The sequence below is a fragment of the Colletotrichum godetiae genome (assembly GCF_030913485.1).
Source record: "Colletotrichum godetiae strain CBS 193.32 chromosome Unknown BDP55scaffold_31, whole genome shotgun sequence".
NCBI classification, from domain to species: Eukaryota; Fungi; Ascomycota; class Sordariomycetes; order Glomerellales; family Glomerellaceae; genus Colletotrichum; species Colletotrichum godetiae.
The window spans coordinates 487,433-509,243 of NW_026851279.1; the positions used below are offsets into that span (position 1 = coordinate 487,433).

The following is a 21,811-nucleotide window of genomic DNA, read 5'->3' on the forward strand; positions in this document are numbered from 1 at the left end:
CAACCCTTACAACGGACTGTTGTCTGGGGTGTACGACTCGATGTTGATCCACTGGCCTCATTACCCCGGCGCTCCGCTCGTTGCTCTCTTGGTTATGTATAAGACGTTGCGGCAGCTGGAGGACGGTAGCTTGCCTTGTCTCTCTGTTCCTTGTGCCCTACGAGCAAGTCCTCGAGTTCCGTCCCTGTTCCTGTTGTCTTGAGTTACTTCGTCTACCGTCATCATGTTGGCCAAGTTCTCTCTTCTCCCTTTGCTGTCTGCCGCAGTCTCGGCATCTCCCATCCTCGATGCCAGGGCCCCGGTGGCTGCTCTCGACGAGAGAGCCGTGACGGTGTCGAGTGCCGACCTGTCCAATTTTGAGTACTACGTTCAGGTAGGACATGCCCAGACTTCTTGGCTTGAGCGCGTGTGCTAATGTGTAACATAGATGGTGGCAGCAACCTCTTGCAACAGCGAGGCCGCCGCTGGTGCATCAATCACCTGCAGCGCCGATGCTTGCCCCGATGTCACTGCCAACGGAGGAAAGATTGTGGGAACCTTTTCGTAAGTTGACACGATACTCTTGACCTCTTACCTAGCTAACATGCTCCCAGTGGACTCGTCTCTGGCCTCCAGGGCTTCGTCGCCACGGACCCCGTGAGAAAGAACATTGTCATTGCCATCCGCGGCTCCAGCAACGTCCGCAATTGGATCACCAACATCCTGTTCGGCTTCGACGACTGCGACTTTGTCGACGGCTGCAAGGTCCACACCGGCTTCGCCAACGGCTGGGACGAGGTCAAGGACTCCCTTCTGGCTTCCGTCAAGTCCGCAAAGGCCGCCAACCCCAGCTACACCATCATCGGCACCGGTCACTCCCTCGGCGGCGCTGTAGTCACCATTGCCGCCGCCGACCTCCGCCGCGACGGCTACCCGGTCGACATCTACACCTACGGCAGCCCCCGCGTCGGCAACGCCGCCTTCACCAACTTCGTCACCGCTCAGACCGGCGCCGAGTACCGCGTCACCCACGTCGACGACCCCGTCCCCCGTCTGCCCCCCATCCTCTTCGGCTACCGCCACACCAGCCCCGAGTACTGGCTCTCCACCGGCAACGCCACCACCGTCGACTACGGCATCACCGATATCAAGGTCTGCGAGGGCGCCGCCAACACCAAGTGCAATGGCGGCACGTTCGGCCTCGACGTCGACGCCCACCTGTACTACCTCCGCCGGACCGGCGCCTGCAGCACCGACAGCTTCGGTATCAAGGAGAGAGAGGAAGACATCTCGGACGAGGACCTCTCTGCGCGCCTGACGGCCTGGGCGCAGCAGGATATCGAGTACGCCGCGTCGCTTGAGGAGTAGAGAAGGCACGATGCCGGCATGTATGGATACAACATACACGAAAGGAGTTTAAATGTCATGACCATGTTATGAAAAGGCAGGGAAGCGGGCTTCTGGAGTTTTTGGGGGAAGCATCATCATCATCATCATCAAAAGGATACCATCAAGGGATATCCCGAGCCCTCCCGGCTGAGGAAATATCGTCAAAAATATTCACGTACATAATAGTATAGTACATAATCCACGCCCAGCGTCAGCTCGGCGTTGAAAACCGCAACAGTTCTTTTTCTCTGAACATCTGAATGGCTGTGAATCCAGTGACCCACGATGGACGCACCCCGGACTGGGTACTGAGTCCGAACACACGAAAGAGAGGACCCCTTGTCGTCGACTGACTCGCAAGTCTGTCAACCAAAGACGCGCGCGGTACCCAATCGAGCAAAGTCGTACTCCAAATCCAGCGTCCTTTTTATGGCAACCGCGTGGTTCCGTTGTTTCAACTCCCATCGTACTCCGTACTAAGAATGGCACGGCGCGTTGGAGCGGTTGTGTTACGTATATATTGGCACTTGGCATCGATGGGCGAGAAGTGGTATTCTGTAGTGTACCATATGGTCCAGGATAGAGTTTCCCAGAACGAACCATTTCATTCACCTGAAGCTGTGGGGATCGTGACCATTGGGGGAGTCTGGGACCCTGGGGACGTCTATCTGGAATCCTGGATAATTGATATCCTGGTAAATAACGTACCTCCATAACCCGGCAACCACGTGCGGAGTTTGCGAATCATGGTCCCGTGGATGCTGACATTGCTGGCCAGCTAATCCACTGACCAGCTAATCCATTCCACGGCTCCTCACCGTACACTAGTCACTCAAGTTGCATCTCAAGAGTTACTGATACCTAATGTCTGAACCTACTGTCCAGATTGAATTTCCTTGAGCAACAAAGAACCACCCAGTTAAACGCTGAGGGTGTCTCTACCTAAAGTAATGGGTCATACCCATACACGCAAAAGGCGTTCCATCCGTGAACGCGTACCACCATGCCATCCATTTGCAAATCGAAAAGGGGGTATAGGAAGAAGAGTGAACGACGCACGCCCGACTCCAATGATAGGGGCTGGGTACTAGAGTCCCAAATGTCCTGATCCTTTCCGTGTGTCCTGCCTTGTCCGCAACGCCGCCCTGGGGAAAACCATAGAAATCCACTTTTTTGCGGTAAAACACAATGATGAAAGCAAAAAAAGAGTGCGTCGACAAGCAAAGTGTCTAAGATCCGCGGAACAGGAACTGCATGTCCTCAGGGCTCAGAGACTCCATGGCCTTGTCGTCGGCGTTGACAGTGGAGTTGATCATGTTGGTCTTCTTCTCCTGAATCAGCACCATGCGGCTCTCGACCGAGTCCTCGATGCAGAGACGGGTGATGGTGCAAGGGCGGGTTTGACCAATGCGGTGGCAACGATCGGCAGACTGCCACTCGGCGGCAGGGTTCCACCAACTACATGTAATGGTTAACCAAGACCTTGATGGTAAAAGTATTGAGACATGGCGACTTACGGGTCAACGATGAAGACGCGAGACGCCTCGGTGAGGTTGAGCGCGACACCACCGGCCTTGAGAGAGACGAGGAAGCACTCGCACTCCGTCTTGGACATGAAGTGGTCGATAGACGCCTGGCGCTGCGCGGGGCTCATGCTGCCGTCGAGCATGACAGTGGTGATACCGGCGCGACGAAGACGCCACTCGATGAGCTGCAGCATGGACGAGAACTGCGAAAAGATGATGGACTTGTGCGAAGCATTGTCGGATCGAAGCTTGTGAAGCGCGTGGACGAGAAGCTCAATCTTGGAGGAAGAAGTCCAATCTTCCATTTTGATTCGATTGATAATCGAAGACTTCTTGACGTCGGCCTCATTCTGCTCAATCTCGGGCTGCTCCAAGTCGATGGCCAGGCCAATGTGGCAGCGGGGGCAGCCGGGTTCCTCGGCAGACAACAGGTAGCTTCTAGCACAGGCGCGGCAAAAGTCATGCTTGCAGCGGCTCCTGATGGCATCCTCGGCCGGCTCATCACAAATGCTACACATGAGTGTGTTCTGACCGCCCTCTCCGTGCTTGCGAAGGATCAGATCGGGGTGGTCGGCCACCTGACGCATCTGCATAATGAGACCAAAGATGTTGGCGTAGTTGTTGAGCAAGACACCTTGGGCGACGTACGTCTCAAACTTGCGCTGGCCGTTGGTCATGATGCTGTTGGCAAAATCATTCTCTGCCTCACCAAAGAACTGGCGATCAACATAGATCTCCTTGACGGGGAGCTCCATGGAGTTGGTGTGGTCCTTCTTCAAACGACGAAGCATGATGCGATCAGTCATCAGACGGAGCTTGCGGAAAGCCTCACGGCCCTCTCCAAAGTTGCCAAACTTCTGAATGGGGTTAAGGAGCTCCTGGTTGAAGACGGAAACGTGCTGCATGCCGGCGTGTCCACACGAGTGGCAACGGTGGTCGTCGTCGAGGTTCCAATCCAGGCCGGCACAGGGGCACTGCTTGCACAAGTACGACGCGAAAGGCGCGACTTGAAGGAAGCGGATCAGGGAGAAGAACTCGCCAATGCGGTTCTGAAGCGGAGTACCGGTAAGGCACCAACGGTACGAGGTCTTCAAAGCAAAGCAAGCCTTGGCCGTCATGGTAGTACGGGTCTTGATGCTATGGGCCTCGTCGAGGATGATGCGGTGGAAGTCGACCTGGTGGATCAAGCTCTTCTCCTTGTGTACACCGTCTGGGCGGGTGAAACCCTTCTCTTGCTTGCGGTACATGGACTCCAGACTGTTGTAGGACATCATGATGACATCGAACTTCTTGAGCTCCTTCAGGGTCATCTTCTTCGCGTTCTTCATAGTACCGTGGTAGACAAAGACCTTGAGGGTGCCGTCGGTGTAGGACTCGATCTCGCTCTTCCACTGCATCAAAGCAACGGGAGGAACTAAGACGAGGGATGGCTTCTTCTGGGGGTAGTCGGACATGACCAGGGACACAGCCTGGATGGTCTTGCCGAGACCCATCTCATCACCCAAAAGTCCGCCTTTGTAGTCGGTCTTCTCCATCTCAATCATCCAAGCGACACCTGCGAGCTGGAAGGGCTTGAGCTGACGCGAGATCTGTGGCGGCTGAGCGATCTTGTCAGGTCTGAGCGCCGGCGAAGCCTCCAAGTCCTGCCACATGGTGAGAAGCTCAGGATGGTTGTTCTCCAACCTGGCGCGTTCAAGCATGCCGCGGCGCTTGTTGCCACGCTGGTAGGCGCGGCGACCACGGGATTGTGCCGCCACGGCGTTCTGGAGGCCGCCGTCACTATCGGCCGCGTCGTCAGAGGAATCCGAGTCGTCAAAGTCACCGCTAGAGAGGCTCGACAAAGCATCGTCATCGTCGTCATCGAGTTGGCGGGGCATCGCAGGGACTGCAGGCAGGGTCGAACCGGAAGCTCTAGTCCGTCTGGCTGGCTGCTTACCCTTGCCCTTTGCCTTCGCCTTCTTGGGGATCTTGTTGCTATCATCATCCTCAAGTTCAGAGAAGTTATCCGAGAGATCGCTAAGCTCACCCGACCCCGTCGAGTCTGAGGGTTTATCCGAATCATCCGAATCAGCGGCCACAACCTTCTGCTTCTTCGCAGCTCGTTGCAGAGGAGCGGTGTTCTTGGGGGTCTACCCCGGCTCCGGCCACTGGGCTTGGATCGAGAAACAAGGGGAACGTCCTCTGAGTCGTCGTCACTATCCTTGACTGTGGCCTTAGCAGCAGCTGCAGTCGCACGACGGCCACGACCATTGGCAAGGGGGACATCAGAGTCCACCATCTCGTATTCCTCTTCCTGGAGACGTCGAGCAAGGACGGCATCGGACAGGCTGGAAGAGGCAGTGGATTTTTTGTTCTCTTCCTTCTGGAGGCGGCGAGCAACCATGGCATCGCGGTCGTTGTCAGAGGGCTCCTCATCCTCTTCGTCATCATCATGATCGTAGTAGCCACCTCCGGCCTTGCGCTTGGCCGGCTGCATGGAAAACTCGCTGTGACGCAGAGCACGCTCCTTAAGTTCAGCTGCAGTGGGAAGTCGGACCTCAATTTTGGATGCAGACAGGGATCCAAGCTGGGAGTTTCTCAAAGCTGCAGGCAATACAGGAGGACGATAGCCAGAGACTGAGGGGGCAGGTGTAGCGACATTGCTGGTGGCAGGGGTAGAGGCTTCACTGGCAGAAGTCAGGTCGGCAGATGCAGCGGCAGACGCAGACGCAGACGCAGTTGAGGATGCCGAGTCGTTAGCCAGTGAAGCTCTGCTAGGTCGACCTCGACCTCTCTTGGCAGTCGAAGGGGCTGAAGTCACAGGCTGAGGTGCAGCTGCAAGGTTCCGGCTCGACGCAGATCTAGTGAGACGGCCAGGACCAGCAACAGCAAGAGGGTCAGGTGAGTCTATCAGGTGTGTTAGTGATCGATCAATTCCATTTTGCGCACAGTGTCGTCCATAATTTGATGGCGATAAGATGGGCAGGCTGGATAATAGAAATAAAATCAATGACTTACTACTTCGAGTGGAGGCCAGACTCTCTCTCTGGGCGAGAGAAGGGCGACCACGGCGGCCAGTCATCTTGACGGCGATGGTGACCTTCTGGTGCAGTGTGGTGAATTTTGTGTACTTGCGACCTCAAGATTGAGAGGGAAAAATGAGGTTTGCCGGTATTTTCACACAGAGGTGAAGGTTTGGCGTCGGTTGAAGTGAGAAGAAAGTTGGGATGGACGGGACAAAGCTCGGCAAGTGGTGGCGAACAGTCTCAGCTTATCGCCGAATAAGCTTGGAGACTGTGCACCAAGGGGGTGGATGATTGGGGTATCTCGGTACCTCTAGTGAGGGAGGGGAAAAGGGACGAATTGTCGTACCTCAGGCTGGGGTACGGAATAGAGAGGCCACAGTCTGGCGGTTGGTGATGTGGAAAAGGGAAAGGAAAAAAAAAAAAGGCAAGTGGTGGTGAAGAGGGCCAAAGGGAAAAAAGAATTAGACTTGCCACTGGCGACTCCTTTTCGGTCAGGCAAGCTGAGAAAGACCGCCTCACATCAGACAAGAGGGACAGGACGGGAAGGAGGGGACCTGGGGGGATCAAGGACGCGCCCTTCAATGGCGGGCTCTGCACACGAAGTCACGTGGCTTCTTTGTCAGGGATGAGAAGGCGCCCAGATGCTGGGGCGACTGCCTAAAAAGCCAGTCTGAAATGGGATTTTTTTTTGTTAGCTTGACTGGGATCTAGGCGCTGGTGTGAATATGGACGTTCGGTCGCTGATTTGATGCTCACAAGGCACATTTACGTTCCGTGATGGGGGTTCAAGGTAGCTTATCAAGGTCCCTTGACGAAGCGGATGGTTCCCTGGACGAAAGATGAAAAGGACTGAATCGTACTTGGCAGGCAAAACCATCCTCAGAAGGAGTTTCACCAGCCAGGGGAACACATATCAAGACCCAAATGGCAGCATTGGATGCAGAGGCAGATGGCCGATCTCCATGTCCCTGGGGCTCCAGTGTGACGATTCGACTTGGGCGATCGATCTGTTCCCCGACGACTCCGGTGCAGTGGCTCTGTGGCTCCTTCCCTCGAGTTTAGGTGGCACCCACGGCACCTATCCGTACTCAGTAGTAAGGTAAGGTAGGTAGGTACCCCACGGCTGTTGTGGATCCACCTCAATTAAACCCCTGCTGCCTGTCTGCCAATACTCTCCTAATAAGGTACCTTTTAGCCTCTTAAACCGTCGCTTGCGTCTTTCACACGGTGCATCCTCACCAACACCCTTACTTCCATCCACTGATCTCGAGAGATTGGCGATCACCGGTACAGTGTGCCGCAAACTTCACCCCTCCAACACTTGGTCTGGGCGTATTGATCCAGGAACCAGACGACTCCAAAAGACGCTGCTTCTTTGTCACCCCTTTCAATTTGCCCCCGACCTGGCGCATCACGGCACTGTTGACAATTGTGATTTTTGGCATCTTGCATCTGTCCATCTCTCCAACAAAAGGTCCGGACGTTGGCCTCTTTTCAAATTCTCAACCCTCTGGTGTTAGCTGTCGCCCATACCCCCTTGGCTAGTCTGTAATTCAGACATATTTGCCACACCTACTCGGAAGGGATTTCTCACGACTTCATCACCCCAGGATCGAATTTCATCACAACCGCAGCTCTTTAAAAAAAAAGTCGGATCCAACTCATCAACTCATCAAGCTCGACTGATCCAACTGCATAACGAGATCGAAAATCCACCGCCATAATGGCGAGACCGTCTCGTCGGTCCCAAGCTCAGGCCCAGGCTCAAGCTCAAGCTCAAGCTCAAGCTCAAGCTCCAGCTCAGGCTCAGCAGAACCAAGTTCCTCAGCAGGGTCAAGCTGCTCCTCAGAATCAGGCTCAAGGCAATAACCGTGCCGGCCGCCACATCTCTGGACCGTGAGTCTTTCCACCTGCAATGCACATCTCACCACTGACACGAATCTAGGCAATCGGCTTTGACCGACTACCTTGCTGTAAGAATATCGAATAGACTGCCCACCCGTGCAAACTGACAATGTGCTTTCATAGGCCCACAACATCTCGGCAAACCAGATCCGCCGGGATGCAGACCAGCGCCGTGCTGCTGCTGCCGCCCAGAACCAGGCAGACAATGCCAACGGAGATGACGATGAGGAGGCCGAGGCCGGCCCCTCAACAGAGCCTGGCCAGTCCAGCCGCAATGAGACTGCAGCTGAGAAAGCGAAGCGTCAGAAGAAGGAGCAGACGGCCATCGCCAAGATCAAGGCCTCCAAGGCATTCAAGAAGCGGAAGCAACGGGGTATGGAATCAGAGGATGAGGACGACATAGCACGCGCCCTACTTGATCAAATGGCCCAACCTTTACCAGGCCAGATGGATAACTGCGCCATATGCAAGAAGCGCTTCACAGTCACCGCGTACTCGCTGAGTGGTCCCGAGGGCGGTCTGCTCTGCGCGCAATGCAGCAAAGATGAGGCCGCGAAGAAGGGCAAGGGCAAGCAGAAGCCTCGCAAGCCCGTCGGTGGCCAGGGCAAGCGCCGCAAGGTACAGAGTAACATCCTCGACGGCACGTACCAGACTGGCGCCAAGAATTTGACCACTCTCTGCATCGAGACTCTGGCCAAGAATGTCGACCTCGCCGACAGCTTGGGCGATTTGCCGGACCAGGTGGTGGACAAGATCGCGCGACTCTTCTCCAAGCGTCGACTGCTCAATCCCGTGACGCTGCCTCTGTTCGTGCAGCCGTCGACTACGGTCCTTCACATCTACGACGGTGCCAAGCTGGGCTCCAACGAGTTCGAGAGCATCTTCCAGACGGCACCCAACCTCAAGAGATTCAAGGCTCGCAACTCTATCCAGTTCAAGGACGAGGTCATGGACTATCTTCTGAGTCGCGATATCAAGCTTACGCACTTCAACCTTCACGGCGCGAACCTCCTCAGCGACGACAGCTGGACCAAGTTCGTCCAGCAGAAGGGTGCTTATCTTGAAGGCATCCAGGTCTACTACACAGACAAGCACGTTGGCGACGAGCTGCTTGCCATCCTTCCGGAAACTTGTCCCAATCTGAATCGTCTTAAGGTCTACCACAACCAAAAGGTCACCAACGTCGGCGTCAAGTCGATTGCCGACATCAAGTCCCTCAAGCACCTTGGTCTCCACCTGCAGCACGATATCACCTCCAAGAGCCTGGCCCACATGATCCTCGGTGTTGGAAAGAACCTGGAGACGCTTTCTTTGAAAAAGATGCCCACGGCCAACGACGAGGTGCTGACTGCGATCAGGGACACGTGCCGTTCCCTCAAGAAGTTCCGCATCACCGACAGCGAGCACATGACGGACGAGGGCTTTGCAGACCTCTTCAGCAAGTGGGAAAACCCCGGTATCGAGATCATTGACCTCCAAAAGTGCCGCTACCGCGACTCGACCAAGCCCCGCGAGAACGAGGATGGCATTGGCCTCTGCTCCGACGGGTTTCGTGCCCTCATGAAGCATTCCGGCAAGAAGCTCAAGAATCTCAACATCCATGCTTGTCGGCACATCAAGCGAGAGGCGTTTGAGGACGCTTTCTGTGACGAAGACCAGTACCGCAACCTCGTCAAGCTCGAGATCAGCTTCATCGAGGAGGTGGATGATTTCGTTTTGGGACGCATCTTCCGAAGCTGTCCCAACATTCGCGAGATCAACGTCTTTGGTTGCATGCAGGTCAAGGATGTTCGGGTCCCCAGAGGCAAGGTCGTGGTTGGCATTCCGAACGCCATGGGAATGGTCGTCGAAGGTCGCGACGATTAAGGACGAGATGCTCTCGACTACAGCTTTGTAAATGACGCTAGGAGTACGGAGGTTTTGGTAACGGTCTTTTACCAAGATGGAAACGCGATGGTCTTTGGCAACTAGCCAGGCTTCCGTCATGTTTCTCAGGATCAGGTTGAGAACCGGCGTTATGGTGGAAGCTCGGGCACGGATCTCGAGGGCCTTGGTAGCCAGATTTACTCATTCAAAAGGACGGGTTTGGCGGCATTTGATTCACGTCAAGGTAGATAGTTGACGAATACCAAATCATCACAGCCAGTCGAGGGGCTCTGATGGGATGCCGAGAAGTGAGATTCCCCGGAAGCAATTCGATATGCAGGTCGGTGCGGACCAAGCAAACGGCCCACTGACTTCTGCGGAACACGGGCGGGAACTGGGGCCACTGACGGGGACTAAAACACCGCCACAGCCTACGGCAGGGCGGAGTGGGGCCAGCCCGGCTCAGCCTCAGCTCCCTGCGTAAGACGGCGGCGGGAGGGGAGGCTCACAGCTGCAGGTGCGCCAGCAGGTTGCGGCTTGCCCTGCATTCCACGAATCCACAGGGCGGTTTATCCACCCAGGTCCCCTGCTTCTGCCTCTAACCTCCCCCTGACTATCCATATCACAAACCAGGCTTGTTGAGCTGAGCCAACGCAGCAATTGCCAATACCATTTCGCGGGCCCTTTTTTTTCCTCGTGGCCATCGATCAACCAGCAATTCTTCCGTCCCTGACCGCCATGATCCTTTCCCCTTCTTAGCTGCTTCTTTCTCTTTCTTTTCCCTTTCGAGTGAATGGATGGATCTTGCTCGTCCACAACCGTCCTCCGAAATCATGTCTCGTCGCTGGGCGCGAAAGCTTGAACGCTGCTGTTGCACCTTCGCGACCTACATCCCTCTGCTCTTCGTCTATGGCTTGACCACCTGGGCCGTCTGGGTAGATGTCACCATCGGGTCCCTGCCTTCCAAAGCTTCATGGCTCGGTAAGTTAGCTGTTCTGGTCCGCTGGTGATGATGCCCGCCCGCCCGCCGCCTCCTAACGATGCATCTGTCGCAGGCTCCGCGTCTTCCGCAGGCGCCATCCTCCTCTACGGCCTGCTCAACTGGTCCTACACCACCGCCGTTTTCACGAGCCCTGGGAGCACGACAAACGATAATGGCTACAGTACGCTACCGACCGAGGCAACCCCCGCCGCCACCTCCTTCACCGTCAAGTCCAACGGCGAGCTCCGATTCTGCAAAAAGTGCCAGGCTAGGAAACCGGACCGCGCTCATCACTGCTCGACCTGTCGCCGCTGCGTCCTGAAAATGGATCACCACTGCCCTTGGCTGGCGACCTGCATCGGCCTGAAGAACCACAAGGCGTTCCTGCTGTTCCTCATCTACACTACGCTCTTCTGCTTCTACAGCTTCTTTGTCTCCGGCAGCTGGGTGTACATGGAGGTCATCAACAACACGACGTACGTGGAGACGCTGATGCCCATCAACTACGTTATTCTCAGCGTCATTGCCGGTATCATCGGCATCGTGGTTGGCGCCTTCACGGGATGGCACATTTTGCTCGCGAGCAGGGGCCAGACGACAATCGAGTGCCTGGAAAAGACGCGGTACCTCTCGCCGCTGAAGAAGCAGATGAAGCACCAATTCGTCGCCCAGCACAACGGCGAGGGTATCCCCTTACCCGCCTACGGCCAACAGCTCCTCGACATCCATGCAAACGCCCTCCCGGGCATCACGCGACCCGAAGAAGGTGAAGAATACCGCGGCGGTCATCACCACCAGGGCGGAGGCTCCTCGAGACCCGGCACGCACCAGTCATACGAAGAGATGGAGCGCGACCGCGCGAAAAAGCGCTACGAAGAGTACCTCGACGAGCAGGACTCTGAGAAGCTCCCCAATGCATTCGACCTCGGCGCGAAACGGAACCTCCTGCACCTCTTTGGCCCGAAACCCCTCTTCTGGTTCGTCCCCGTCTGCAACACCACCGGCGACGGCTGGGCCTGGGAAGCCAGTCCCACCTGGCTGGCCGCCCGCGAGCGTCTCGCCAGGGAACGCCAGGAACAGCGCGCGCGCGAGATCAACGCCGGCTGGGGCACCGACGAACCCCCGACTTTTATGCGCGAGGCCCCGCCGCAAGCGCCGACGAAGCCCGACGGCGCGGGCCGACATTACCTCACCTCTCCGCCTCCCCCTCCCTCCGCCAACGGTTCGCGTAAGACGCCTTCCAAGGCCGACCGGGTCCTGGGCCGCGATCCGAACCTGTACGCCGACGGGTTCCAGGAGTCAATGCCCATGCGGAAGCTCAGCCCGCGCGGGCGAGCGCTCGAGGACGAGCTGGACGATAGCGACCTCGACATGGAGGATCCGGCGGCGGCGGAGCACCGGGCGCTGAATCTCGTTACCAATGGTGGATGGGGACGTAGCGGTGCCAGCGGGTTGTTGAGGAAGCATAGCCCGTCTTCGCCATCGTTTAGGGACCAGCCTGAGAATGATGATGATGTGGATTGAGATGGTGGAGGAATACAAGACAGAACGAAAAAGAGAACACCTTTTCAAAATAGGGGCAAGAGAGAGAGAGCGTTTTAGAAAGTGATATCCAGAAAGCGTAATCTTCTGTCAGCAGGGACTCTGGGGGTCATTAGGGTTTTTAGAAAGTGTATAACGCATTTCATGTACGGCTTTTTCTTCACAAGTCTACGGTTGTAAGGGAGATTGAACTCGGGACTCCTTCAAGGAATGGGGAAGTTCCTGAGATGTATATTGACGCCTTTACTTCTTTTTTCCTTCCTTCTCCAAGTCCTTTTCTTATCAAGTCCAAGATGGTGTTTGGGTGTTTCTGGGTTTCCCGATGGGGGATTGGGAGGTTTCCCTCTTCTCTCTGTTGGGAACGGATGATGATGTTTGGTAGCACTTTTTGCGGAATTGAAATCTTTTTCACCCATTATTGGAGTGCGACTGGGTTCTTTACTTGACAGTGGACTGTGGCCGTGGAATTCCGTATGTCCCGGTTGATCTTGGTCTTAAGCACGTCACACGACAGCCATGTTCTTGAGTTGTTTTGCGAAGGAGGTTTGGACAACATCTACTGAGAAAGGCACCGGTGACAAAGCTACAATTTGATAACTCAGTTCGAACCTGATATGGGGGGGGGGGGGGGGGGGGTTGCCAAGTTGATGTAGAGGATTTGGCTCGGCGTACGTCAAACGTCTCTCATACCATAGCCCAGTGGCTTTGTGATTGTGTCGACGGCAATGTCCCAAGCATACACGCAAGCATAGCGAATCCCACTGGTTCTAACCAAGGCAGACTGATGGCATTGTTCACGTGGACAAGGCGGAGATGATTGTTGAGGGTAGAACGCAGACAGGTTCCCTGTAGCGGATTCGCCGGGTGTTCTGGCGACTCTGGGCCTTTCTCGCGCTTTAGGCCTCTGGTCAGTGATTGTGGAAGCTGTTGGTCGATTGTGACACCATTCCTGAGCTACCTTCAGGGACGTACGGTCTTTGTGGTACCCCCCGAGTTATACGCCTATCTGTTGCTGCCAGATCTATTCTTGCCTCCATTCAAAACTAGTCGATTGCGGATCGCGACGGCTGGTGTTTTCCTGCTGATGATTCCATGATTGATGAACGGGGTAATGATGATCTACTGGAAAGTACTTTATCTGGGACGCTCTGCCGTCGATACGAGCGCGACCCAAGAAACGTTGTAGTCGTCAATCCAAGGAGCCGCCCGAGCTGTGGCAGAACGACGAGACGTCATGGTCTAAAGGGTTGAGGGTGGCAGTGCCACTGAATACCATCGCTGGACTATCGACGAGAAAGCGGCTCTGATGATATCCTAGCCATTACCAAAAGGCCAAAGACGATGGGTGGAACTAGTTGGTCAGACATATCTTGAACAGACACCTCTGATATTCCAGCCTACACCCGAAAAGTGCTTAGACTGTCAGCTCTATCAATGCTAGTCCTCTAGAATGCTTCTTTAATCCGACTCTTCATCACTGTCATCGCCCTCACTATCGTCCTCTTCGTCATCATCAGACTCATCATCCTCGTCGTCTTCGAGCTCCTCCTCGTCCTCGTCACCCTTGAGGCCGTAGTCGTCATGGAAGTAGGCGAGTTGCTGGACATCCGTCTTGTAGCCCATCTTCTTGAATGCCCTTTCAATGTTCTGTAACAATACGTCAGTGAATGATCGTTGTGAAACTGCATCGCAAACACGTACCTCCTGCAAGATCGGAGCGCAGGTGATGACAACATTACTCTTGCCCGGCTCGAAAACAGGCATGACGAGCTCCTTGAGCACCGTCTTGATCTGGTCGTCCGTCACGTCCCGGACGTCCCTCATGACCTTCTTGTGCCAATCCAGCGGCAGACTCCGTACGACGCCGAGCATAAAGTTCTGCGCCGCCGACGACGCCATCGTCGACTGCTCGTCGGCGAACTGCACAACGACCTGGCTGATGGCGCCCTCCTTGAGGTGGCGGTCAATCTCGACCTCGCCCTCGGCGATCTTGCGGATCGTCTCGCGCGACACGGCAAATGCCTTGCTGGCGTCCGGCGAGCGGTACACCTTGTACTGGATCACGCCCGTGTCGAGCTCGCGGCCAAAGTACGAGCCGTACGCGAGCCCCTGGCCGCGGACCGAGTTCCAGAGGGGACCCTCGGTGGTCTCAAGGTAGCCGATGGCCACCATGATGGCCGGGAGCCGGGGATCGTCAAAGGACGTGATGCCCTTGGCCGTGCTGACGCCGTAGGAGCTCTCGGCTGTGGTCATGGGTACGATGGTGGCGCCGACGGTTCCGGGGTTCTGGCCCTCCTTTGTGAGCAGGGTGTGCGGCTTGATGATGGGGAGCAGCTCGTTGGAGCCCTTGAGGTTGTTGCTGAGGATGTCCCAGGCGGCCACGGGCTCGGGTAGGCGGGCGACGTCGGCCGTAACGAGGATGCGCACGTTGTTCGAGGTGAAGAGAGACTTGCGTAGCTGCTCGAACCAGGAGAGAACCTTTTCCGGGTCGGAAGCGATGAGCTTCTTGAGGCGACGAAGGTAGATTGCTCTGACGAGTGCCCGCTTGGCAACCGAGTACGACTCCTTCTTCATGTGAATCGACATGTCGATTTCGGATGCCATTGATCTACCGTCACGCTTCAGCTCGGGGATGTCGGCCAAGTGCTTCTGGACGCCCGCCTTGAGGCGCTGGATGTCGAAGACGCTGTCAAACATCATTGTGCGGATCCAGTTGATGACGGTGGAGTACTTTGCAGGCTCGATCTGGAACTGGATCATGACGCCGTCGGGATCGCCGTAGTCTCTTGTAGAGCGCAATCCGTAGCTGATGGTGTCCTGCTCCAACTCCATGACGACTTGTTCGAAGCCAACCTTTTCCCCATCGCGCATTATGGGAGTGTTGAAGAAGTTGTCGTTGAAGATGGGCAGCAGCGGCTTCAGCTCGATTGGCACCTGCGATGTACCGAGATAGACTGTCAGGTGCACAAAGTTGGTCGGCACGCTCTCGAACTGGATAAAGAGGGGATCTTGCCCTTGCTTGGCGCTATCAATGACCTTTTGCGCCGCGTTGTCGACGAGACCGAGGCTCTTGGCCTTTCCAGACCTCGCCGTGTCCGACTCGATGAAGTGAATCGACTCGGTACCAGGGACAGCCCACTGATCGATCACGGAGGCCGGAATGGGCTCGTCATTCTTAACCTTGGCGGCATCGAGACGCTTCTTGAGGTCAGCCAGGCCTTCAGCGCCAAGCTCCTCCTTTCTCTTTGCTAGTCTCGCCTCCTCTTCGGCCTTTTGCTTCTTTGCGAGCTCGTGGGACGGCTTGCCGAGGATGGAGACGTGGGGAGCGTCGGACAGCCACTTGCGCAAAAAGTCCCTCCATTGAGCGTCGGTCCACTTCTCGAGCTCTTCATACTCGGACAAGGACTGCAAGTCCTTGAGCGTCGAGCCATCACGCTTACCAAAGAGGTAGTCCGTGATGATGTTGTTGGAGTAGAAGCCTTCAGACTCCTCAGCCTGGAACTTGACCTGACGGCGTTCGCGGTGGATGCATAAGGTCAGGTACGCCATGTCCAAGGGCTTCGATGCCACTTCCTTTAGCAAGTCGACGAGCCTCTTCTCAACAAACTCTAGCTTCTCCGTCTCGACACCGGTCGGCTGGAACCAGATGACGGAGTTGGGCCGGGCATCCCACCAGTAGGATACGGAGCTTGCAAGCTCCTCCTTCTCTACAATAACATTCTCGAGAATCGACACAGAAGAACCGCAAAGATATGTCAGCAACACGTTGAGCGCAGACGTCTCGATGGTGTTGGTGCAGTTGGGGCCGTAAAAAGCCACAGTGATCTCGCCGACGGATTCATCCTCTTCGGGGAACTCGGCTGTCGTGATGATGGTCTCTTTGAGCGCCGGGGGCTGTGCTGAGTCGATCCAAGGTCTGCAAACTCACGTCAGCATGGTTTGTTAGGCGTGGGGGACTGAAAAACCTCTTGAAAGGGGAGTCCAGGGGCGGAAGGTCGTCCTTGATGCTCTCTTCGAACTCGTCGAGAATCTGCAGCAGCTCGTTGTGATCCGCTTCGCCAATGATGACCACGGCGAGGTTGCGGGGCTGGTACATGTCACGGTGGAACTGGCGGATGCGATCAGGGGTCAGAACGCGGAGAGCCTCGGTCATGCCTCCGGTTTCGTAGCGGAAGCCCACGTTCTCCGGATACAGCAGTCGGCGAGCGCGAAGGTCCATGATTTCGGCGCTCTTGAACTGGACAGCCTGCATCTCTGAGTAGACGACACCCGCATCGTTGCCCTCGCCGTCAATGTGGTGCACTTCGGTGATGCACGCCTCGTCTGTGATGACGGGCACGATGACGTGCTCGAGGTACACTGGCAGGATCTGGGAGAATCCTTCCCAGCCAGCGCTCTCCAACGTGTACGCAGTGTGATCTGTGGCAGTCCAGGCGTTCGTTCCAGAATAGGCCCTGGAGGCCAGCTTGTCGAGGAGTCCCTTGTAGCGGTAGTTCTTTGAGCCCATGAATACCAGATGCTCGAGAGTATGGGGGGCGCCTGAGTCGTCAAAGATTTCGGTTGCGAGAGTGAAGTAGCCGTTGGTCTTGGGGCCTTTGCGATCGGCTACAATAACCTGCATGCCGCTCCTCTCTGATACATACTGGCTGATTTGGCAAGGAGCATAGTCCGTCTTGAAGCTCTGGACCTTGCGGAACCGCGGCTGCGGCTTGCGTTGCTCCTCGGGCGACATGGTGTGTGATGACTTTGCTTTCAACAAGCTTTGAAATGATCTGAGAAAGGGTCAACTTCTTGTTGGGAGACATTTATAGGAAGTAGGCCATCTTATGGAGGCGTGAGAATGAATATAAGGGCAGGGGCTTGAAGGAGTTATGAGCAAATAGTTTCAAAGCTCTGAGAGGCGAGCCATAACAAACGCAGCTGAAGCAAGGTAATACGAGTCTGATGATGAGAGCTGAAGCTCTTCACCCGACAACAGGACGTCACCCAACTAGCTGTTGAAAACGGGAGGGGCAGGAGAACCAGAAAACGGATAGATGCAGAAGTTCGTACAACAAACGGCCATACTTCCGTGAACACCAGAACACCCAGTCCGAGAAGAGACATACCCAGCTCTGTTGGATAAGATGTGTCCATGATGGGGAACAAGACAAGCCGCTAGAAGCGCAATAGCTACGGCAAGCGCCACTTGACTGGCTCCAATCTTCAACATGTCGACGTGGCAGACACGGGAAGGATGCCCTCAGAGGGTTTGGGCTGAGCTGATGGTATGAAGCTCGCAGCCTCGGAGTGGTGTAGTGCAATGCGCCATGGTAGCCAAGCACTTGACAGACGAAGAAGAGGAGAGAAGCAGAATGACAAAGGGCCAATCGGGGAAATCCTTCTGAGAGAAGGCTTGCGAAGGAAGAGCGAGTGAGACGGGAGGAGAAACGGCGCAGCAGCTTACCGTACAGAAACCGGCTTTGCCAGCCTGATTGACAGAGATGAAGAAGACCAATGAGGCTTCCCGAAGCGTATTGGCCAGCCCGTGATAGGGAACGATGTAGCGGTAACCTAACCGCCGCCACGAGAGATGCTGACTCAAGGATGGAGGGGTATCGACAGCACGGGGAAACGAGCTGATACTGGGGCTTACAGGCGGTCCTCGGGGTTAGGTATATATCGCTGAGCTGTGATTTCCCGTTGGCGGTTTGTTTTGCGAGTTACCGGGTTTGTCTATTCGTCGCGGGGCACGAGAATAGAGAGATGTCGCTGGCCGTACAATGAGCGCACTGAACCATCTGCCCCTCCAAAGTCCAGGGCAAGGGACCAGTGGAGTTTATCTTTATTTTTTATTTTTATTTTATTTTCGTATGGCGGGGTGATGGCTCCCGATTGGCTCCTTGCCGCGGGAGAACACGTTGGGTCGAGCGCCAGCCGCTCGGCACAAGGTCGGATCAGACGCGAGGTACGTACTGGGGGCCGACATTGAATTGTGACGTGGGTGCTTTCGGGACAGCTATGCAATCCAGTGTCATAATTGACCGTAGCTCATCGCTTGGTTTTATGCGACATCGCTTCCCGACGAGGCAAAGTCCTCCTGTCGCCCGTTTCTTAGCTACGTATTTGCAATATCACGACATCTGAACTCGAGGAGAACTCTCCAAACATTAGATCCACCGCATTCCACTTCCGACGGACTGACAGACTCCTAGCGCCACCCCCCGACCGAAACCGCCCCGCGATATTTAGAGCTTTGAGAAGCCACACGTGTGACCCGCGCACGACAGCGGAACGAGAAGATGGCCGTCGAAACAGATCATAACACCTCTGCGCAGCTCGGAGAGGCTGTTGTTGCATTCGTGCTCGAGGGACACTTCCCTGACGAGCAGGTGTCATCGCTGTCGCTGTCCTCATCAGATCTGTCGCCTGCGATCGATGCGCTGGAACGAGCCAAGGGTGATTTGGAGGTATGCATGGCCTACAGTGAGCGATGTCAGTCTCTTACTGACGCATGCGCAGTCCGAAATCCACACGATAAACGAAGAGACCAAGGGCGACGTTAGCTCGTGGGTGCACAATGCGAAAACACTACAGGAAGATATCTTGCGATCCAAGAGGCTGGCCGATGATATTGTGCGACAATCGGAAGCGCCTCAGGTTTCAGGCAAGGCTATACAAGATGCGGAGGACCACATTCAGTTTCTCGAGAAGGAGGTGCTATACACAAATCAGCTGCACGAAGCCCTCAGGGGTATCCAGCATGTCAACGAGCTCTTAGGGGAGGTCGAGCAGGCGATGAACGAGCGGCGCATCATCGATTCACTCCGGTGGCTGGAGAGTAAGGGAATTTGTTTGCATCAGGGTCAGGGAGAGGGGCTAACTCTGTGCAGAATCCTGGACAGAGCTCGATGCTGTTCCAGTCAACAAGAAGGCATGTCGAATTATGAGGCTCCTCGACGTGAGAGCTTTCGAGCTAAAGTCACACGTTCACGACGTTTTCGACCACGTCTGGGCTTCGCTCGTCCACACGGATCTCGAAGCCGGGTCCCTGGCAATCTACAACAAGTTGGATGGTACTTGTTCACCGTCTGGCTGGATTCACAGGAAGCTAACAGAATACAGACGAGCAAATGACACTGTCAGAAGCCATCATCGGTCTCCAAGCCTACAAGGAGGTTGAAGACCGCATGTCCAAGCTGTGGCACGATGTTGACAAGGCGATTGTGTTTCCGCGAATGGACGCTCAAGCTTCATCACTGCCGTCCATCCGCGAGACTGAAGTAAGTCCCGACGATAACGTGGCGACCCGAGCACTAACACCAAGTAGAACGTTGTTGAACTGAACGGTCAAGCTGGAAGATCAATCGATGAGTTATTTGCGGATCTCCAAAAGGTGGTTGAGTTCCTGGCAAGGAGACTGACACCTGACCTCCTCATGTTCTTCAGCCCCATCATGATGAGCGACCTGGTGCCGAGGCTCATCTCAGTTTGGCTCGACTCAGAAGTGCCTTCGAATCTCAAGGATCTTGGAAGGTTCCAGGCTGTCATCGAATCTGCGAGACGCTTTTGCGAGGTTCTTGAAAACAACGGCTTCACTGGATTTACGGAGCTCAAGGAATGGGTCGGCAGCGCGCCATCAATATGGCTCGCTAAGTGCAGGGAAACAGCCCTTGACTCGGTGAGGGTGCAGATGTCAAACGGTGCGTCACCCCACGTCTGCCCCTTTAGAACATTACTAACGTTGCGTAGGCCTTGGCACCACGAAACAAGTCGAAAAGGTGGAAAAGCAAATGGTATCACGTTCTGAAGGTAAGGAGTTGACGGCGAACGGTGTAGCCGGCACCGTTGCAGAGGATGACTGGGGCGCGGAATGGGGAGTCGACGATGACGAAGAGCCGCCAGAAGTCAAGGACGATACTCAGGAGGAAGATGACGGTGCCGACGCCTGGGGATGGAACGATGAGGAGCAAACTACGGAGAGCGCACTAGAAACGACTGCGCAGGTCGATGAGAAGACGGCAGACGATGAGGACGACGCAGCCGACGCGTGGGGTTGGGGGGATGACGATGCGACGGCACAAACGGAGCCAGAACCGAAGCCTCAAGCACGTAAGACGCAAACTAAAAAGCACAAGACGCTGGTGTCTGCTGAGCCAGACGAGAGCAGGGAGATGGTTCTCAAGGAGACGTACCACATCTCCTCCATGCCGGAGCCGGTGCTCGAGCTTATCCTGGCCCTGCTGGAAGACGGCGCGGCTCTGACCCAGCCAGAGTACGTTGTGAGCCCTTACCAACACGGAGATCCTTCTAACATTCGTAGGTACGACAGCAGCCCAGTGGCAGCTGCCGCCCCGGGTCTCTTTAGTTTGCCGACGTTCGCATTAGCCATGTTTCGAGCAGTGTCGCCGCATTACTACTCACTCGACATTGGCGGGAACATGTAAGTTTCGGTCCTATGGGAACATCTTTTCGAAGCTGACCAATGTCAAGGTTCCTCTACAACGATGCCATGTACTTGTCCGAGAAGCTGGCTGATTTGGCATCAACGTGGAGGTCACGCGAGGACCTGACCACACGCGCCCAGAACATGCTGCGCATAGATAACGACATCAAGAGCCTGCAGAACTTTGCGACACGCGCATACACCAACGAGCTCGGGTTGCAGAAAACGGTGCTGCGAGATCTGCTAGGAGGTACGTTGTGTTCTAGACTGGGCTGAAGCACTTGTTGCAGACTGCCGGCAGTCATTGTGACTTTGGGCTAACGCAAGACGCACAGGCGATCAGAGTCTCATGCAGCAGGATGAACTGGACAGTTGCGTGGACTCGGCACTAGCGCGGGTCAGATCCATGGCGGTGACATGGGAATCGATTCTGGCACGTTCGGTGTGGTACCAGGCGGTGGGGTCGCTCCTGGATGGCCTGTCGTCCAAGATTATCGGCGATGTCATGGACGCGTCGTCCATTGGACAGGACGACGCGTACGGGATCGCGAAGCTGATTGCCAAGGTCACGGAGCTCGACGACCTCTTTCTGCCGTCGCGGACCACGACCACGGCAGGGTCGGCCGCGGACGAGATACCGACAACGGCGCAGTACGCGGCCACGTGGCTCCGTCTCAAGTACCTGAGCGAGGTGCTCCAGTCCAACCTCAATGAGGTCAAGTACCTCTGGTGCGACAGCGAGCTCAGCCTGTACTTTTCGGCGGACGAGGTCGTGGACCTCATTGAGGCTAGCTTCGACGCTAATCCGCGGATGAGGGAGACCATCCGGGCGATTCGGGAGACACCAAGCCCCGTGCACGGCTAAGGGAGGGGGGAACGGGAACACCGGACGGTTGAGCCGGAGGGCCCGGGCGAACGGCGCAAGAGCCGGAGCGAGATGGATATGGGATGATGGACTCCGCTTGGGGCTACGGGTGACGGGTGATTGGGGGGGGGGGGCCAAAAAGAAGGCTAAAGAAAAAATCTTCTCCAACATGAAGAACTTGGAAGGATAACAGACAGTTAGCGTTTCTGGTGTAGTGTCCAATTTCAAGGTGCTATGTTGCCTCAATATCAAGCGTCTTTATCCCCCCCCCCCCCAATTCAATTCATCCTTCTCAATCCAACCTAAAACGGGCTTGTACTCTCTCCC

General features: G+C 55.6%; 6 protein-coding genes across 6 annotated transcripts; 4 read left to right on the top strand and 2 right to left on the bottom strand.

The window, feature by feature from the left end:
* Positions 1-223: 223 nt before the first annotated feature.
* On the top strand, positions 224-1,347 carry BDP55DRAFT_556368 (lipase; the record flags this gene model as incomplete). The annotated part of the gene is made up of 3 exons (XM_060569582.1): positions 224-373; positions 428-543; positions 594-1,347. 3 exons carry the CDS (start codon positions 224-226, stop codon positions 1,345-1,347), a joined length of 1,020 nt encoding a protein of 339 aa, XP_060427505.1.
* An 826-nt stretch (positions 1,348-2,173) lies between these two features.
* Positions 2,174-4,387, bottom strand: BDP55DRAFT_670448 (P-loop containing nucleoside triphosphate hydrolase protein; the record flags this gene model as incomplete). Its single annotated transcript, XM_060575381.1, has 2 exons — positions 2,174-2,826; positions 2,886-4,387. The coding sequence occupies 2 exons, from the start codon at positions 4,385-4,387 to the stop codon at positions 2,598-2,600; spliced, it is 1,731 nt and encodes a 576-aa protein (XP_060427506.1). The 3' UTR covers positions 2,174-2,597.
* Positions 4,388-7,622: 3,235 nt separating this feature from the next.
* BDP55DRAFT_556305 (uncharacterized protein) lies at positions 7,623-9,670 on the top strand (the record flags this gene model as incomplete). Its single annotated transcript, XM_060569573.1, has 3 exons — positions 7,623-7,795; positions 7,845-7,872; positions 7,928-9,670. The coding sequence occupies 3 exons, from the start codon at positions 7,623-7,625 to the stop codon at positions 9,668-9,670; spliced, it is 1,944 nt and encodes a 647-aa protein (XP_060427507.1).
* Positions 9,671-10,503: 833 nt separating this feature from the next.
* On the top strand, positions 10,504-12,176 carry BDP55DRAFT_556543 (palmitoyltransferase PFA3; the record flags this gene model as incomplete). Its single annotated transcript, XM_060569602.1, has 2 exons — positions 10,504-10,651; positions 10,726-12,176. The coding sequence occupies 2 exons, from the start codon at positions 10,504-10,506 to the stop codon at positions 12,174-12,176; spliced, it is 1,599 nt and encodes a 532-aa protein (XP_060427508.1).
* A 1,476-nt stretch (positions 12,177-13,652) lies between these two features.
* BDP55DRAFT_556503 (peptidase M16 inactive domain-containing protein) lies at positions 13,653-16,926 on the bottom strand (the record flags this gene model as incomplete). Its single annotated transcript, XM_060569596.1, has 3 exons — positions 13,653-13,841; positions 13,896-16,110; positions 16,160-16,926. 3 exons carry the CDS (start codon positions 16,924-16,926, stop codon positions 13,653-13,655), a joined length of 3,171 nt encoding a protein of 1,056 aa, XP_060427509.1.
* A 1,277-nt stretch (positions 16,927-18,203) lies between these two features.
* Positions 18,204-21,752, top strand: BDP55DRAFT_670455 (uncharacterized protein). The gene is made up of 9 exons (XM_060575382.1): positions 18,204-18,643; positions 18,696-19,014; positions 19,067-19,249; positions 19,299-19,456; positions 19,504-19,876; positions 19,926-20,448; positions 20,497-20,616; positions 20,667-20,869; positions 20,955-21,752. The coding sequence occupies exons 1-9, from the start codon at positions 18,476-18,478 to the stop codon at positions 21,482-21,484; spliced, it is 2,577 nt and encodes an 858-aa protein (XP_060427510.1). The 5' UTR covers positions 18,204-18,475; the 3' UTR covers positions 21,485-21,752.
* The last annotated feature ends 59 nt before the right edge of the window (positions 21,753-21,811 follow it).

Coding starts and splice junctions, on each gene's coding strand:
- BDP55DRAFT_670455 (XM_060575382.1), top strand. CDS start 18,476: ATGGCCGTCGAAACAGATCATAACACCTCTGCGCAGCTCGGAGAGGCT. Junction 18,644..18,695: donor GAGCCAAGGGTGATTTGGAG/GTATGCATGGCC, acceptor ACGCATGCGCAG/TCCGAAATCCACACGATAAA. Junction 20,449..20,496: donor GCGGCTCTGACCCAGCCAGA/GTACGTTGTGAG, acceptor TAACATTCGTAG/GTACGACAGCAGCCCAGTGG.